General features: G+C 35.8%; 1 protein-coding gene across 10 annotated transcripts in view; it reads left to right on the forward strand.

The window, feature by feature from the left end:
* The window catches only part of CHL1 (cell adhesion molecule L1 like), a 199,479-nt gene that overhangs the window by 134,688 nt on the left and 45,125 nt on the right, over window positions 1-19,666 (forward strand). For 9 of the 10 annotated variants that reach the window (XM_039477594.2, XM_039477596.2, XM_074404566.1 and 6 more), the window contains 5 exons: window positions 322-492; window positions 1,411-1,458; window positions 3,391-3,511; window positions 9,362-9,546; window positions 14,539-14,670. In XM_039477594.2, the coding sequence (XP_039333528.1) occupies window positions 322-492; window positions 1,411-1,458; window positions 3,391-3,511; window positions 9,362-9,546; window positions 14,539-14,670 (657 nt within the window). The remainder of the gene's footprint in view (window positions 1-321; window positions 493-1,410; window positions 1,459-3,390; window positions 3,512-9,361; window positions 9,547-14,538; window positions 14,671-19,666) is intronic. The other variant, XM_074404568.1, reaches the window with a different exon arrangement.

Raw genomic sequence — 19,666 nt, forward strand, 5'->3', positions numbered from 1 at the left:
CCTCAGAATAGCCTAAGAGACACCCCATGATCCTGTGGGGGGGGCCTTTAGCCGTATAAAACAGAGTACCACTGTTTGCCTTCTTTGGTTAATGGTAAAAAGTATGCTCCCAGGGGTTTTGTGGCTGGTTTTTTTTTTTTTTTTTTTTTTTTTTTTTTTCCTTTTTGCTCATTGTTCATGTAGTAAGATCAGACTTGAGAGGAATTAGAAGAGCAAACAAGAAAAATTAAATGAAATAATAATGTAAAAGAAAATAAAATGAAAAAAGAAGATGGGGCACAATAAGGGACATATTTTCAATGGCAAGAAATCTCTTTTTAGAATTGGAGCACATCGAACAAGATGAAAGAGTATATATGAGCCAAAAGGGAGATCTATACTTCGCAAACGTGGAAGAAAAAGACAGTCGAAATGATTACTGTTGCTTCGCTGCATTTCCAAGATTAAGGACTATTGTACAGAAAATGCCAATGAAACTAACAGTTAACAGTTGTAAGTCCAAATAATTTATTGTTTCATCATGTATGCTGAATGCAAATTTGTCTGTAATTTCCTTCTAGCTGAAGCCATTTAAAGCTGGGTTGACATTTTCCGCCATTGTTCAGTTCAACTCTAGAGACTTCTTCCAGATGAAATAGACATCTGCAGCTGCAGATCCACAGTAGCTCTGTCTCTTACAGCCAGAAAATCAAATCTCAATTCACAGGACAAATGTATTTCATCTGACGTCTGCAGGATCTAGTCGTACTCAGTGAGCAAAATATGCGATGAAATTCCAGTGTTTTCTAAGCAAATCTTCAGCATTGATTCATTGTGATCTTGGATAAACTGACAGAATTAAAATGGGGGATAAAACAACAGAGGCAAAAGCGAAAAGAATTTTTATCACCAAATTGGCAAACTTACTTGAATTGCTCCTTTCCCTACTCGATCTGCAGATGCCAGTCTGGGTTCCCAAATGGGAAAAGTAATTAGAGGGAGGAAGAACCCTAAGATTCTAAGGGAATAGATAATCCCCAACAGTTTGCTGACTGAATAATTGGCCCTGATATAGTTGAACATTGGCATTACCATTTTATCGTTTAATTTAGTTCATGTTTTTTTTTTCATTTTTATGTGTAGATATGCCATGCCAGGGCTTCACTATAACATTCTTTTGGTAACCTCAATTCTCTTTAATGGAGCTATAACTTGAATCTTCTCCACCTGGATTCCTCTGCAGTAATTCAAGATTAAAATCACTGTAATTTTTTTCTATGTCAAACTATATCCCCAAAGGCAGTGTTCTAGTGAAGCATAGTTCTATATCATTTGTAATTTTTCCAAGACAAAACTATGACTTTTCATTGTTTATTGATATCAGCATCCACCATTATATTTGTTTTTCCTTCCATTTTTTTTTTGTTTCAGTAAAGCATGCTAATGACTCAAGTTCATCCACAGAAATTGGTTCCAAGGGTAAGTTGAACCCATGGGGAGTGTTGGCATTTGTTTATACCTCATTATCATCTTGGATTTTGAATTTTTAAAAATATCCTCATAAGTTTATTACAATACTGATACTAAGGAAAACATCTTAACATAGGGGCTTCTATTAAATATATGCAAAGTGAGTGATCTTTATAAATATGTAACTATATAAATATAATGAAATACACATATGTAATACAATGAATAGACAGATAGAGATATTTAATGGAGTAATTATTTTGGGTCTCCCAAAATGTCTCTTCTGGTTTATAAGGTTGATACTTTTGCACAAAGAAAAAAAAAAACAAATGGTTAACTGTCAAAAGAAGTAGAGAATGCACTAGGTTTAAGAAGGTTAAGTGGATATTTTTCTCTTTCAAAACTTCTTGGAATATTGGACATGCAACTGTGCATTGTGACTTTCTGAGGAAAAAAAAAACAGTTTATAGCATTTTTCAAGCTCGTACGTCTACGTGATCTTTTTATTAAATTTTTCCCCCATAGAATTTCTATCAGAACTTGTGTTCTCTGGAAAATGCCTGGGTAAATCTGAGTTGTATACTGGCTAGTTCTCTATAATGATAAGAGTCATTTACATAATTGCAACAAATATTCTCTATAAAGTGTGGACCAGTGATATAACTTAGATAATCTTATATACTTGCGACTTCAGTGGAGGAGGATATGAGCTCCTTTTGAAGAATCCTCAGTTTTAGGTGGACTGATTCATCCCCAGCATCATTTCCTTTGAGACTGACAACTCAAACATATGTAGTGCTATATCTTCATAGCACTCAATAAAACATCATTGCACATAGCACACGTTCAACAATTATTTTTTTAAAAGTAAACAAAAAGTATAGAGGACTGTCTACTGCTTAAGTGGCTTTGAAGATGAAAGTCTCCTAATTTACTGCTGTATTTGAAAAGCATTCTTAAGAAAATAAGTGGGACATTTCAATATGCATGTATGTAGTGAGGATGCTTGCTAATCATTTCCTAAAACAGTCTTTTTCTTTAAGGAATTGAGACTACAGGTAGAGTTGCTGAAAGAGCTTGACAAATTCACAGATGCCTACTGTCTACTACAGCCTTCCTCAGTGAGAATTTCTGGGTGCAGGAGTGAGGAAGCTGTTTTTAGCAGAAAACTTATTAAATCCTTAGGCAATTTAAATTAAGTAAAAACATAAATATAAAGCCATTGCACATGACTGGACATGATTAAAGTATAGAATATAAAATCATAGACTTTCATTTAATTTAAGGACTTCTGTTTGACCTTCTGAATTAGAAGATATGGTATAATTAATAACACTTATAAAATTTTGGCAATGCTACACTCAGTAAAAACATCTGAGGGACAACCCATGCTTCATGGTAAGAGAGAAGAGGAATCTATATAAATGAAAATATGTTGAAATGTGTATATGAACACCACATACACACTCATATGTGTCAGATTTTATGTTTTTGTTTTGTTTTGTTTTGTTTTGTTTTGTTTTTACTCCAACAGAGTCTCCTTTAATCCTTTGTCTTGTAGGCATTGCTTTAAACTTGCTTTCTTTCATCTATTTATTTATTTCACTATTTTTAAATACTTATTATGTGTTGGTATTGATTGTACTGCATGCTGGTCATACAATATTAAGCAAAACATTCCAGGCCTCTTCCTTCATGAGGAATTAAGTAGACCAAACATTAATAAATCTACTCAAACAGTTTGACATGTAACCAGTAGGGCTGTTTACAGTATTTTTTCCTGATAAAGGAACAATTAGAAGCAGTATGTTAAACTGAAGCACTTATCTCAGGAAATTCTAGAGAAGGGAGACCACCAGTAGATTTTATGTTTTAAGAAAGATTTTGTGTCACAGAACTTTAATTAATTTGAAAAAAAAATCTGACTTTTCTATTTTGTAGCAAATTCAATCAAGCAAAGAAAACCCAGACTGCTGTTGCCTCCCACTGAGAGTGGCAGTGAGTCTTCAATTACCATCCTCAAAGGGGAAACTTTGCTGCTTGAGTGTTTTGCTGAAGGCTTGTGAGTAACCTGACTCCCACTTGTGACTTTGTCCATCCAGTTCTGTAAAGAATAAGGCATCAAGCACGTTAAGTCTGTGCTTGCATAGACATTTAAAAAATCATTTCCTTTAAAAAAGGTATATTCTCCCAGGCACTGCAGATACTCTGCTCAGGCCACCTGTTTGTTTGTTTGTTTGTTTGTTTGTTTGTAATATACAGCTTTCTTATTTTTATTTTTTATTATTATACTTTAAGTTCTGGGATACATGTACAGAATGTGCAGGTTTGTTACTTAGATATACACATGCTGTGGAGTATGCTGCACCTATCAACCCATCATCTACATTAGGTATTTCTCCTAATGCTAGCCTTCCTCTAGCCCCTCAACCCCCGACAGGCACCAGTGTGTGATGTTTCCTTCCCTGTGTCCATGTGTTCTCGTTGTTCAGAACCCACTTATGAGTGAGAAAATGAGGTCCGTTCTTGTGTTAGTTTGCCGAGAATGATGGTTTCCAGCTTGATCCATGTCCCTGCAAAGGGCATGAACTTACCATTTTTTTATGGCTGCATAGTATTCTATGGTGTATATGAGCCACATTTTCTTTATCCAGTCCATCATTGATGAGCATTTGGGTTGGTTCCAAGTCTTTATTATTGTGAACAGTGCCACAATAAACATAGGTGTGCATGTGTCTTTATAGTATAATGATTTATTATCCTTTGAATATTTTATTGTCCTTTGGAGATATAGCCAGTAATGGGATTGCTGGGTCGAATTGTGTTTCTACTTTTAGATCTTTGAGAAATTGCCACACTGTCTTCCACAATGGTTGAACTAATTTACACTCCCACCAACAGTGTAAAAGCATTCCTATTCCTGTCCAGCATCTGTTTTTTCCTGACTTTTTAATAATCACTATTCTAAGTGGAGTGAGATGGTATCTCAGTGTGGTTTTGATTTGTATTTCTCTAATGATCAGTGATGATGAGCTTTTTTTCATGTGTTTGTTGGCAGCGTAAGTGTCTTTTTTTTAGAGTATCTTCATATTCTTCACTCACTTTTTGATAGGGTTATTTTTTTCTTGTAAAAAAAATATTTCTTTAAAAAAATAAATTCTGCCAGGCACTGCAGATATTCTACTCAGGACTGTTATCCCAGATACTCAAGAGGCTGAAGCAGGAAGATTGCTTGAGCCAAGGAGTTTGAGGCTGCAGTGAGCTGTGATTATGCCATTGCACTAAAGCCTGGTTGACAGAGCAAGACCTCATGTAAAAAAATTTTAATTAAAATAAATAAATAAAAAATAAATCCTTTTGTTACATGTCTGGAGGAAAGAATTTATACTTCACTCTACAGACTTAAGGCAGTAACTGAGCTTCATAAAATTAGATCTCTCTGTCAATTTGTGATATTGTGAATTGATGGGATTGATGACAACATTCTCCTTAGCTGAGTTTAAGAAGCATGAGGTTGTTGGTAGTCAGCCCGTCACTCTTGGTGCCTGGTTTTCTCTCTCTGCTATATACCATCTTGCCCCACTCCTGTTTACTATGTGACTTAACTAAATCTGCTCCTTTTTCAGGTTCCAAGGAGCCCTACTTACCTATTTTTATCCGCTGCCCTTTGCACACATGGAGGTCCAGACCATGTAATTTAAGAGAGTTTTACATCAAAATTTAATTAAATGAACTTTCTTTATACCTGAAAAAGCAATGCACTTCTTTAAATCCTCCAAGAAAACCCTAAATAGTCCTTTACTTGGTCAGCTCTTAAAACTATTCTGTTTATTAACTACTGTTAAGTACATGTGAACAGGGACCATCTTATTTAATATTTAATCATACATCCTTTCCTGTTTTTACTACTATCCATCTGAACTTACGGTCTTTTCCTACCATTGAGACTACCTTGGGAAAATGCATTCCATCTTCCTAGCACCTGAGTTTACTCGTTTGAAATATAATCTTTGTAAGCTAAGGGCTTTGGGGAGTCTGGTTAGTGGAGTAGAATTTGAAATTTTAAAAATCATATTCATTCATAATTTAGAGTACATTCTGAATGACCGGTTTAGAAATGGAGTAGATTTTAATGGTTTTGCAACCCCTAAGCTTTATAAATTTCTATTTTCATTCACTAAAAATATCAAAGTTACTTGTCTGTCTTAAACTCCCAATGTGTTTTTACATATACTAGTTAGAAGTACTGTGACACAGACTCTGTTCAGAATGTTTGGTCTTTGTATTGTTTTAGAAGATGAAAGTCTTACGTTGAGTTTGAATTAAAATGGCAACCACCTGCTTTACTAGTTGTATCTGTATGTATTTATAGTGGTAGAAATTAAATTCTTGCAGAGTTCATCACTATTGTGAGTTGATCCTTTGGGCAGGGTAATTCTTTCAGTAATTCCTTTTTTTTTTTTCTTATTTCCTACAAATACCATAATTGACCTCTTGTATTGACTAGCAACTGCACAGAATGTCTTTAAAGTAATGAAAGTCTCTCATGTGCATTTTAGAAAGTGAAGAGTCATGAAGGAATATATAAAAATAGAGTGGATGAAAATATCTGTTGTTGTTAGGACATGAAAATTCCTGATGCACTGTCCTAAATATTTTCACCTGAAGTAGTTTCTTCTTACTCATACTGGTTTTGTGTTGGGTAATCCTCCTATCTGATCTGGGTCCTCTTTCAGAAGAACATGATACATTTTTTTAAAAGTTTTTTAGGGTCCTTTAAAAAAATTTTTCTACGAAGTTTTCAAACCCTTAACCTCCTACAGTAACCAAAATAATTACAATTAAAACATTGCACTATTATTTTGTGTCAAGAACTATATCTGGGTCTTTGAAAACTGGTCTAATTGTCATACATTTTACTTGAAAGAATAAAGTAAAATGATTATTAATGTCAGGTGAATGTGATATATAATTTATCTCAAGACAGGTCTATATCTTGGCAAGAATTTCCAGCTATATTTTTGCCAATGTTTTTTATCTCCCTTTGTTTTAAATTTAAGGAACATTTACTAACAGCATTTGAACAAATGTGTTTTGAGGGAAAATATAATACTTAATCTCTTTTTGTACATTACATACATTAATTTTATCCACACCATATTTCATGACTTTTGTTATTGCCGCTTGCAGGGTAGGTAAAAGAAGTCTAGAGAGTTAAATTCAGTTCTCCAAGCTTATTATAAGCTGAAGCTGGGATTCTACCCTGTCTGTCCCCCAAAACCTAAAGTAGCTTTAGATAGAACTTACTTCACCGTAATATTTGAACAAAATGAACTGTTTGGTTCAGTTAAAGGGGGAAGAAACAAACAGGTAAAGAATGGCACTGCCTCTGAACCTAAAGAAGTTGCATATAGCAGACATTTCAGTAAATGGTTAATAATATGAAAATGTTAATAGTATCAATTCAAACAGGAAAACTTTCAAAGGAATACTCATATCAAGGGGCTTAGATTCTATAGATTCTGTGGGTAATGTGGAAATTGGGAAAAGTAAAATGATATTTTGAATCTCATTATGAGAAATAGTTTTCTATTCTTCAGGAGAGGTGCAGGCAGGGAATCCTACCTTCAGATAAAAATTTCATTCCTATACCACTTCACACTCATTCATTTCTTATAAAATGGCCATAGGTGGACTCGTCTGTACTGCTCAAAATGTTTATTTTACTGTTTTGTAAATTTATGAGTTAAAAATAGGTATGACTTTTTCACAAAAAAAATCATATTCTACTTTATAAATAGAGAAATATACAAATAAAAGTTGGCCAGACAAGGGCCTGAAAAAGATGGAGATTATGAGATAGTGTATGTTTATGTACAAAAAGTTATTAAGCAATATATTTTCTCTCAAAACATTTCTCAAATGCTGTTAGTAAATGTTCTTTAAATTTTTTTTTTAAAGGAAGGGGTATAAAAAATTTGTCAAGAATAGAGCTGGACATTTTTGCCATGGTACAGACCTATCCTGATATTAAGTTATATCTCATTGTCACACAATATTTAGAGACAGTTATTTTACTTTCTTATTTCAAGTAAATGATATTAGAAATTTAGACTAGTTTTCAAAGACCCAAAGATGGAAAGTCCAAGAGAGCTTGCTGAAAGTGAGTTGCTTGCTCTATTAAAGGATAGACTCATGAAAAATTTGTATTTTAAGGGAAGTGAGTTCCAGAGCAGCCTGTAACTTGGCAAATTGTCATTTTGACAGATGGAGTGAAAAGCCAGCAGTTAGGAGACTTGGGTTACGCATCCTGTTAGGTGGTGGGCTTAGAAAGCCAACAGCTAATATACCCTCACAGCTGTCTGCCCAGGCATCATTACTGTTTCCTACACAAGTGTGCCATGTACTCTTAGCCTGGTAAAATATAAGATAATTGTTCCAGGCCACAAGGCAGGTTACTACTTGAGCCTTGAAGGAAGATGGAAAAGAGTAGATAAATGTAGATTTAAGAGCCTTCATCCTTACCTCCAATTTTTTTTTCCATAAATAACTGAATTATTTTAACCACAACTTGTCAATACAAATAATCTGAGAATATTGACACACAGGATTTCAAGGAATTGCTCAATTATTACCTAGTAACTAATGGGCGGTTTGACAGAAAGCGTATATTGTAAGACTATGGAGTTAGGAAGGGCATGATTGAAAAGTGCAAAATAATAGAATACACTGAAAAAAGAACATGTCTAGAGTAGACAAAATTAAGTTTTATTATGTCATTTATTACTCCAGTGACCTTAAGAAATTTTCTTGAAGTTTCAGACTCCTTACTGTTAAGTGATTACAATAATGCCCATAGTCAGAATGTACCCAATAACCTACAGCTATTAATAATAAGAAGAAATCTGGAGAGGAAAAAAGTAGCATCAATAAAATTAGCAAAATTGTTTATTCCATTCACTATCATACCCTGACTGGAGAAGAGAAAAAAAAAATCCTTCAGTTAGAATCAACCCTTTACAGTTTCTACATAATTTTTAAATTAAATGAGTCACAGAGGATATGACTTCTGTACTTGTCTGTTTTTCAGGAGGAGGGGTTTTTCTTAAATGCAGCTGCCTTGACTCCCCAGTCCTGTTTTCCTCCTTACTAAGATGGGGAAAGTTATCCTATTGGTGTGTAACAAGTTATCAAGCTGGTTTTGTTTTGTCTTTACTTTCCTGTTTGTTTTGGTTGGGTGAGCTAATCTTTTGAAGGTGCTAAGCAAGAGAATATTTGGTTCATTCCTCCTTTTCCTCTACTCCCCACAAGGGTGAGAGTGTGATCCTGGAGGCAGAATCTGTGCTATCAACTACAGTTTGCCCTAGAATAGGCTGTTTATGGGTCTAACCAACATGTTTAGCTTTCACACAGGAGCCACATTCTCCAGTATCAGCATCATAGGATTAAAGCAGAAACTTCTCTCTGCTGACTGTTAGGCCCTACTTTATTGTTTTATACAAACATACAGGAAGGAGGGCTGTTATCGCTGGCTGCCTCAAACCACCCACAGGGAGATTTTCACACTTGGAAAATATCTTGGTAATATTATTTCAATAGACTACAATTACTTATCCTTTATGCAGCCACACTTAGTCAATTACATGTGGTTAACCCCTGTAATAGAGGAGAGAGATTTCCAAGGAGGTAGACCATTAGAGGAACTTTCACTGAAATACACTTGCTTCAATGCCAGTGTTCACCATTGAAGGTGGTGTGTGTGTCTGTCCACTGGTAAGAATGATGTGATTCAGTGGAATATGAGCACGTATGTAAAAGCAACTTGATAAAGGATGTGTCCTGAGGTTTTCGTTGTATTTTACTTTCCACTTTTAAAAGATGTTTGTTTATTTATTTAATTATTTTTTTGCAGGCCAACTCCACAGGTTGATTGGAACAAAATTGGTGGTGACTTACCAAAGGGAAGAGAAACAAAAGAAAATTATGGCAAGACTTTGAAGATAGAGAATGTCTCCTACCAGGACAAAGGAAATTATCGATGCACAGCTACCAATTTCTTGGGAACGGCCACTCACGATTTTCATGTTATAGTAGAAGGTACATTCCCCATGTTGGTCTATTTTTGTGCTTTTCAAAAAAGAAGTAACTTTATACATATAGTGGGCCTTGCTTCTAAATCATATATGTTAAAACAGGTCAGCAATTTCAACTTTTAACGATAGTGTCGGCCCTGAATTATATTATACTTCAATTAAGCAGGTTTGTCATTTATCCTCCAAAATGACACAGAATTGATAAATGACAAGAAAAGATCTCATGTTAGGGATTAAACACAGAGAGTTTACATGATTTATTCAGATAGTCATTAAAGCTAGTCTCCTATGTTGTCATAGTGTGATAAATGATTTTCATTGTAATATACATGTACACTTCACAATATGAAACCATAAAAGCAGCAGTAAGTATTATGATGAAAGAAAGTATTAAAATGGGCCTAGAAGAAAGCTTGCACTTTGCTTCATAATCTCGCAATTAACTTGCTGTGCCCTTTGCCATTTATTTTACTCTGTACCCAGTCTCTTCACCAAAGAAATGGAGTCAGGCACATTGTTGTGTTAGCTCTCTGCTAGATATAACATTTTCATAATCCATGTCTTGGGCTCAGATGATAAGTTCTGTATGTTACTTGCAGGCAAAAAAGAAAAGACTGTATGCTGTAATATTAATTCTCTCAAAAAGTGCAAAACATTATATTCAAGTCATCTTCTCTCTTTTAATTCAGATATATTGATTAACCAAGATTTTATTGGCATTTGTTACATTTATAGGAATAAGTAGACAAAGATGACATCATTTAAATGTAGAGTGTAGTTACTGAAGCTGTGCCTGGTTGGCTGATGTGAAGGTCGTCTAGTCCTCTGAATGTGACTGATACAGATTATTTTCTGTGTATCCAATCACATTGAGGCCTTCTATCGACAGTTTAGTTGACTGTATTGATCAAATTAATGGAATGATTACTGCATTTGTACTTATTTAATGCAGTGTGAGCTTAATGATTGAAAGGAATTACTCTTTTTAGACTACAATTTAGTGGACTATTCCTCTAGGGCACTCATTAATATTCCAATAAAGTTCACCTCTTAAAGCTTCAGTTTACACAGGAACACCTAAGTAATGTCCTGTTGTTTCAATTAACAGAAAAAAAAAAAAAAAAGGACTCAGACACAAATTCCCCTCCCAAGTAAACATTAAGATAGTTGATTTATTCACCCATTTGAAATAACACTGTATTTCCAAGCCTTCACCATAAGGTGTATTAATATTTAAGGTAGGCAGAACAGAAAACCAAAGTTGAAAATTTAATTGTCTTTGACTTGACAAAGGCAAAACCTATATAGAAGAAAGCCCAATACTATGCATTAACATCAACATCTGCCAGTGATATATTCCTTTGACATTAAATTATTCACAAAGAAATTCAGAGTAAACGAGTTTGAAAGATTTATTTTATCTATATTTTTAGTCATCATTTGATGTTTCTATGTCATTTGGCTACATCGTGCAACAGGGGTATTTTTCTATAACCCTCTCTTCCCCTCCCCAGCACACACACTCCCAGGAACCAGACATATCTAATTGTTAGTTTCTCCTCCAAGTTGCTGACTATTAGAAACCCTTCCAGATGGCTGGAACACAGCTACGGTAGCTGAATATTTTAACAATCTGGACACATTTTTCTTGACTATAAAACCAAACCTTTCAAAAGAATTGCAAGGGTAGCAAAAAAAGAAATCGAAGATGTAAAATTAATTATGCAATTTAAAATGTTGACTATAGGACTCCAAATGAATATAGATTTCCTGAACAAATTGTTCTCACTACTCATAAAACAGCTATTAGCACTATTGAGATGTAAATAATGTTTTTATGAGGGACATTCAATCCTCTCTCTTTAGTAAGAAACTATTAAATGTACCTTCAGTTGTATGTTTTTGAAGTTTCTCTTTACCCATGGACGTGGAAAGCAAATTAAGCTTAAGAAGTCTTTCTTTTTCTAAAGTGTGGAAGCAGTAAATAAAAACTTGGTTAATCATCTGGATGGATGAGCTCATGTTTATTCCATTTTTTCTGCCTTACTGCACCCTTTTTTTCCCTTTTGGTCACTTTCTTAGAACCCTAAATTAAATAACAAGGAAAATAGCAATGCTATTATGTATTTTGAAAATCTGCTCCATTCTGAAAACACGCATTGTGCTTAAGTAAAATCATGGATTGGATTAGATTCTTTCTGTATGTGCTATGTCTTTCTCATTACTAAACATAATCAATTCCTGAAAGCTTGTAATTTAGGTTATAAGGTCCTAAATATGAAGTCAGACTGTACTTGAAATCCTGTAATATGTACGAGCAAAAGCAGCCAGGTTGTCTTGACTAGATACAGCTATGTATTCTAGATAGCTGGGATATGAATAATTACATGTTCAATTAAAAGAGATATATTAGAGTGACATGTGAAACATTCTATATCCAGAAATCACAATATAATCACAGTAACATTTCAATATTTTATTAAAAATAAGCTCCCACTAATAATTTTTGTTTTCAACTTTTGAATTATTTAAAGCTTTTGAATTTTAGTGAAATATGAAAGCACTTATACATAATTATAGATCCATAATATAATCCAAAATGTTTTTGCATTTTCAAACGTTTGTTACAAAATCAAACGCAATTCAGTCATTAATATACTTGAGAAACCTTGTTTTCAAATAACAAATCTATTTCTAAAATGTTGCAATTAAATCCAACTTTTGTTGAATCTAACAATTTTTGATTTATTAAAATATATATTTTAATAGGAACCTGTGATGAAGCAGTTTTACTAAAAATCACCACTGTGTTGTATGTTTTATAGGTACCAAGTCTGTTTTATTTTGTTTTTTTCCCGTGATAAACATCTCTATTTAGCTTGCTTATTATATAATCCCAATGTTCAGACATTTGCTTCTCTGTTTCCAGCAACACAATTGTATTTACAGTTATGAGAAAATGCATAAAGTTTCAACATAAGCAATTATCACCCACCATATATCTTAGGATAATAGATGAAAGAATGGAATTCAATGACGATAGTTTTTTTTTCCCAGAATTTTTTATTTTAAGGCTCAAGAAGCAGCTGTTTCTGAACAGGACAAGCTTGAAGTCTCTTTCAATATTACATGGTTCAGGACCAGCTTACTTCTGTAGGAGAACCGGTTGAAAATTATCAAAGTAAATGTTCAAGCAATTATAAAGAAAGCTTATAAAGAAAGGTTAAGGTAAAGTATAGTGATGAAGCCTAGTGAATGTTCAGAACTTCTTGAGTCAGCTGATAAATATTGGGGGAGCTTGGATTTGGACGCATAAATTGAGTTGTCCTTCTTTCCTATCTTTGGTACAAATTCATAGGATAACACTGAATTAGAAACAAAATCACATGGCTTCAGAGTCTTAATGTTGCTCATCCATAACTGCTGTGTATATATCTATGGACTGGCAAGAACAGGAACTGGAACTTCCTTTGCTGGTGGTCCTGGGCAAGTTATGCAATTTCTCCAAAGCTCAGCCCCTCTGTCTGTAAGGTGAAAGGGATGGATGAGGTGATAATTTGGGACCCCTTTCAGTAACAATAATATTACTAATAGTCCTATAATTTCATGAATGGTAGTTTTGTAATATAAATATGATATACCATAATGTTCATGTTCATGGAATATTTTTCTCTAACTTACAGATATTTAGTTTTATATTGGCTATATGAAAATACCAGAAAAAGTAAGGATATCATCAAAAAATGCAAAATAGGAAAAATAAACCTTCACCTCAGAAAGGAATCAGCAGTTTGTAATTTTAAACTAAGTGACTAAATATTTACAGGTAGTACAGCTTATGGATACAGATATTTAACTTGGAATTTAACAATTAAGTCCACACCCTGTGGAATAATTACAAAGTTACTTATCTTGCTTGGACTTGAACTTGTCAGGGTTAGTTGTTTACTTTTGTTTCTTCTGTTGAACTTACAGGTATTTTATTTTTATATAATCCTCTTTTTCCTCCTTTACTTAGAAAAATTTTAATGATATTTTTCATTGTATACATACCTGTATCTTTGAAGACTTTTCTTTTTGATGAAAAATGGAAATCAAAATATCTTTGGGGAAATAACCAAACTACACTTGATGGGAGTTGCTACCTGCAGTTCTGTGCAATTTTCTCTGAAATCAAATTATGCAAACCATCCACACTTTTATCTAAACCTTTTATTTACTCCTGGCATAACAATATTCATGAAGTTATAAAACATGGCAATAATGTTTAGAGTCAAGTAAGATGTCTCATTTATTTCTGACACACTCTGCAGTATTGTAATATTAGAACATTGGGATAAAGAAAGATACAAGTAATTTTAAGGTACCTTTTGCTCCATTGTTTCAACTGCAGAAAGCTAAACACTGCTTTTGGGATTCTCTCTCTCCCCTCTTACAAAATAAATCTGTAGGAAATAATATTTTTCAAATTGATTTTATATATATATATATATATGTATATAAGTGCTATTAGATCACTAAGTCATATTCAAAATAAGCATTAAACATTTTAGTTAGTTTTATTTTAAAAAATCTTAAAATATAATTATTGTGTATCCACCTTTTTTAGATGCCATGCTGCAGCTTGAAAATAACCTGTAGTCAGCTCTAAATAAACTCACCATCTGCTTATTCTTCTCTCATTTTTTTCCTAGTGGGGTAGCTACTTGTAGAGCTAAATAAAGTGGTTGTATATAACTATTTTAAGTATGTTGATTTATTATACATGCTGAGTCCAGAGGAAACACAAACACACACGTGCATGCACACACACACACCATACAACACAAAAGCAACTCCCACCTTGCTTTGCAGAACAAGTTAAGCAAAAAGAGCTACTATGAAACCCTTTGTAGTGTCTACTCTCTGCTGGTGCAAAATAGACCTACAGGCCTTAACATTTTCGGACTTTTTGACATAGATAACATCTCTCATGAGCTCTTCACTTTATGTCCAGAGCCTCCTCGATGGACAAAGAAGCCTCAGAGTGCTGTGTATAGCACTGGGAGCAATGGCATCTTGTTATGTGAGGCTGAAGGAGAACCTCAACCCACGATCAAGTGGAGAGTCAATGGCTCCCCGATTGACAGTAAGTTTAAAAACGCATTGCAATGCAATGCTGAAGGCACTGGTTTGATGGGATTAATGACAGTCAGACATGTGTGTAAAATAAAGCTGGTAAGTGGTCGGATTAGCAGGACAGATAATGACCAGCAGATTAGAAATTGATTCTTTCTGAGCAATTTGGTTGTTGAGCCTCGATATTCACAGAAGAGCCATAAATAATGTTTATACTGGTTGGGCCCTTCTATAAGTCATACATAAGAATTAAGATTTGTGATTTGTAAAAAGACAATTGAATGAGAAGAAGGATGCATGCGAGGAAAAAAGCCAATTATTGTTCCTCTCCCTGAGAAGAAACAGAACAGTAAACTAGCGGCTGAGGGCACAGGTTGGAAGTCAGGACCTCCCTTAGGCTCAGGCAACAGCAACACCTGTCCTGGGCTCTGCTCTTCAAGGGACTTGATCTGGCCAACCTCTGGTCCTGCTTGTCTCCACGATTTGAAAGCATCCTCAGGGAAGAGGAGGCAAACCAAGCCTGAACCTGGCCCATTACCGCTTGGTTCCCTGCCTGTTTACTACCAAGCTCAAGCACAAAGACGTGAAAAGTCCCATGTCCAGTCCACCCTGAGCCCACTCCAGATGAGCTGGGCATGGAAAGACAGGAACAGCCCAGCGCTGAGGGCCAGCTCTCCCCATTCCACCATGCTCAGCATAGAGCTCCAGGGAGTCCCCAAATCTTCCACTGGAACCCAGAGCCCAGATCGTTTTAGATGTCCTTGTTCAGGCAGAGTCCCCAAACCTGCCACTGGAACCTAAAGCTCAGATCATTTTGGATGTCTTTGTTCAGGCAGGAGGACAGCACATATTTTATGTGTCAATTGCTTAATTAAGAGCAGGTACAATAGTGGCTTCCATTTGTCCTTTTGCTCTGGGGCCTGCACAGGTGGAGGGTGAGTCACTTGGTGGACAACAGACCTGGGGTCCCATTTGGCCTGTGCACCTTCCCAGCTATTTCATCTTGAGCTGTTTTCTGAATCTCCCCAAGCTTGTGTTTTTTTAAACTTTGAAATGGAGATAGTAGTACTTGGTTGTGACTGAATGAAAAAAAAAAATGTAGCCTGCTGCCTAGGGCAGTGATTCATCTGTAGAGTATTGTGATGGTTTATAAACTCTGGAGCCAGACTGCCTGTGTTTGCATGCCGGCTCTACCGTTTACTAGCTGTGTGACGGGATGTATTACTGACCCTCTTTGAGCCTGTTTCTTCATCAGTAAATTAGGATAAAACTAGCGCTGACTCACAGGGTTGTTTTGTGGATTAAAGGAAACATCATGCAAAGAACGTTTAGCATGGGGACTACCACAAAAACAGCACCTTGTAAAGTATGGTTGGTTGGTATTGTTTTTCTATCATATACACTAAGGAAACCTTACTCCTCATGATTAATATCTTCAGATTTGAGATTTTTCTCCTCATCTCTTTAGGGCGCAGAATAAGAAACGAAAAATAATAATGAGGTTTGGGGTAGATGAAGGGAAATGAAAGCAACTTTTGTTTATAATGAATGTTACAACAAAGTTACTAAGGTAAGAAACAAAGATTCTCCAGAACACAAAATGATAAACTGTTATATTTGGATGGTATTTAGCTGTTTACAAAAGACATTCACAAATTACTTGGAATCCACAAAAGAACTTTATAAAGGAGGTGCTATTTTTCATATTTAACTGATTCATTCATTCAATATATTTATGGAGTACCCGCTATGTGCCGGCACTGGAATTCATGGTTGAGACACACCAGTGAATAAAACGGATGGAATCCTTGCTCTCCTGCCATTAGACAAATAAGCACATGGGTGTGCACTGTGGTGTGGTAAAGCAGAAAATAGCTGGGTAAGAGTAGTGCCTGAAAAAGGTTCAGGACCCCAAGTTGCAATCTTATTTTAAGATAATAATAGTAAGGCCCCTGTGGTAATTTACCTTTGAGTAGAGATCTGAAGGAGGTGAGGAAGTCAGCCATGCAAATAACAGGGAAAGTGCTTTCCAGGTGGAGAAGTGTGTTGAGGAAGAGAACAGAGGTGAGTGTAAGGGCAGCCCTAGGCCACCAAATTCATCAGCGGGGGACGGGGCCAGAGTTTAGGCAAAGATGAACATCAAAGTAGGGCCTTGGGATTTTGTTGAGAATACACTGGGCAACTCTTGGAGGATTTTGAGCAGAAGAGTGACACAATCTAATTGAAATGTTTACAATGTATTTTCCTGGCCTCTGACTGGAGAATGGACTGTGTGATTGATTCTAGGTAAAAGGCCATCTGAGAGGCTCTGCGCTCAGGGCTGGATTTGTGGCAGTTGCCGTTAGCCGTCTGGATTTATCTTGAAATAGAACCAATAGATTTGTTAATGGATAAGGAGGTCAAGGCTGAAAATAAACTTATGCAAGGCCACACAGCTGAATAATGTAGACATCAAACCAAAGCCAGGTTGCTGTAATCCAAGCTCCATGTTCTGTTCACGGCTCTTGGCCATGGCCCTCCTTGCTGCCCTGCAAATAGGTCATAAACATTTACAGCCTGGGATATTTGATGACAGTGAGCTGGCTAAAGAATTTGAAAACTCTTTGAGCTTATTTTAGTTTTAGGAATTATATATCCTTTCCCCAAGTTATTTCAAAATTAAATCAAAATGATGGCTATTATTGATTATAGGCCTAGCATTTTTCACGTATTTTGCATCTAATATTTCTGAACCTCATAGCAGCTTGAAAGATAGATTCTATTATTCTCCATTGGCAACCGAGGCTCAGAGAGGTTATATTATTTACTGGAGAATGCAACCCAGATATATTTAAAACCAGGAACTGAACCCAGGAAGGGTTAACTCCAAAGCTGAAGTGTCTCCCACTTTATTGCATGATTTCTCACTGTGTTGACTAACACAATGAGAAAGAATTTCTGAAGTATGTAGGACTAACGTGTTTTACAAAGACTTGGCTTTCTTGAATCCTGGGAGCTTCTGTTAGCCTTTGTCAATACACAACAATTTCCATACCTACGCCAGCAGGCAGATTTAAGCAATGTTTGATTATTTAAATAAAATATCATTTAAATAGTCTAATTTCTTCCTTTTGTAATGCAGTATTAATTCAGAGCCATGCTTGGATCAAATGGCATAAGAACTAAATGGGAGGATGGGGTTATCTCTGAAAGACTTAGGACTCTGAGTGAGGTGTGGAAGTGAAGAATGGGATCAGAGACTCAGTGCTTTCAAACATTCTTAAAGAGTTTAGCCTTAAAAAACTTGGAAGAGATTCTCATCTTGCTAATTTGCAAGAGATAAGTGATAAATCGTTCAACAGGATTGTATAAGTTTTCTAGCATTGCTCTAACATTTAATTACCATGAACTTAGTGGCTTAAAAGAGTATATATATGCTACTTTACATTTCTGTAAAATTCCAACATGAGTCTTGGCTAAAATCAAGTGTCAACAGTGCCATGTCCTGGAAATGCTTGGAGAACTTTCCTTTCTTTGCCTATTCCAGCTTCTCCAGGCTGCCCACATTACCTGGCTCCCTTCTGCCATCTTGAAAGCCAGCTACATTACATCTCTGTGACCATCCTTCTGTGGTCACATTTCTCTCTGGCCACAGCTAAGAAAGGCCTTCTGATTTTCAGGATATTTGGGATTGCATTGAGCTCACTTGGGAAATCCAGAGGTAGGAAATAATTTTCCTACCTCAACGTCTTTAAGCTAAATCACATCTGCAAGTGCCTTTTTTCCATGTGAGGTAACATAGTCATACATTCTGGGACTTAGAATGTGTACATCTTTCAGGGGCTATTGTTTGCCTACTTATAGAGGCCTTTCAAGAATAAAAGTTGTCCAAACTAACATTCTGAGTCATTCTAACAAGTATTTACTGACTGGCTTTTCTGTGGTAGCGGCCCTTTGGGCACTGGGGATACACTGCACAACCTCACAGTGAGGTCCTGCCTTCAAAGAGCTCACAGTCAAGTGAAAAACATACTCATTTATGACTCCCAGGCAGAAAAAGATGTATACGTCTTTTAATATTTAATATTCATGTTTTCTGGAACCTAAAACTTAGTATAGTCATTATCTTGTGGAGACACAATCAGAAAAAAAAATTAGATTGATTAGTAATCTCATAATGTTCTTTGAACCAAAAATTTTTGCATTTGTTCTCCTCCCGTGATATTTCCAGCTAATGTTTTCCTTCCCACTGCATTTTTTGATACTATCATAGCAAGGGCAGGGCTTTTAGAGTTAGAAAAGTGGCCAAATGCTGTGGGATGTATCATTCAGCTTCTCTGTAATCCAGTACCTTCACCTTTAAAATGGTCATATAAATACTGATCCATCAAGTTCTGAGCAGTGTCAGTGAGATAATGCATGTGCCACATCCAATAGAGTTTTTGATCCTTAACAAATGAGTCAGAAATATTAGGTATTCTCTTTTTTTTCTTTTTTTGACACAAAGCCTCACTTTGTCACCCAGGCTGGGGTGTAGTGGCGTGATCTCGGCTCACTGCAACCTCCACCTCCTGGGTTCAAGCAATTCTCCTGCCTCAGCCTCCTGAGTAGCCAGAATTACAGGAGTGTGCCACCATGCGGGGCTGATTTTTGTCTTTTTAGCGGGGACAGGGTTTTGACATGTTGGCCAGGCTTGTCTTGAACTCTTGACCTCAAGTGATCCTCCCACCTAAGCCTCCCAAAGTGCTGGGATTATAGGAATGAGCCACCATGCCCAGCCTCAGAGTAGGTATTCTCATTTCCAAAAGATATTTCTAGAATTATAGTTGGATCAGGAGTGGGGAAGGTTTTATTGCCCAAAAGTAGAAAATCTAGCCCTTTTTCTCAAGAAGCGTTTCATTTCTTACTGGGAAAATAAAATATGCAAGCAATGTAGGTGAAATGACTAAAGCGTGAAGCGACACACATGAAATGAATCGTGCAGATCAGAAAACTGGAGAAAGGCAAAGGAATGAAATAGGAACGAA

Source organism: Saimiri boliviensis, chromosome 8 (assembly GCF_048565385.1).
Source record: "Saimiri boliviensis isolate mSaiBol1 chromosome 8, mSaiBol1.pri, whole genome shotgun sequence".
In the NCBI taxonomy this organism is placed as follows: Eukaryota; Metazoa; Chordata; class Mammalia; order Primates; family Cebidae; genus Saimiri; species Saimiri boliviensis.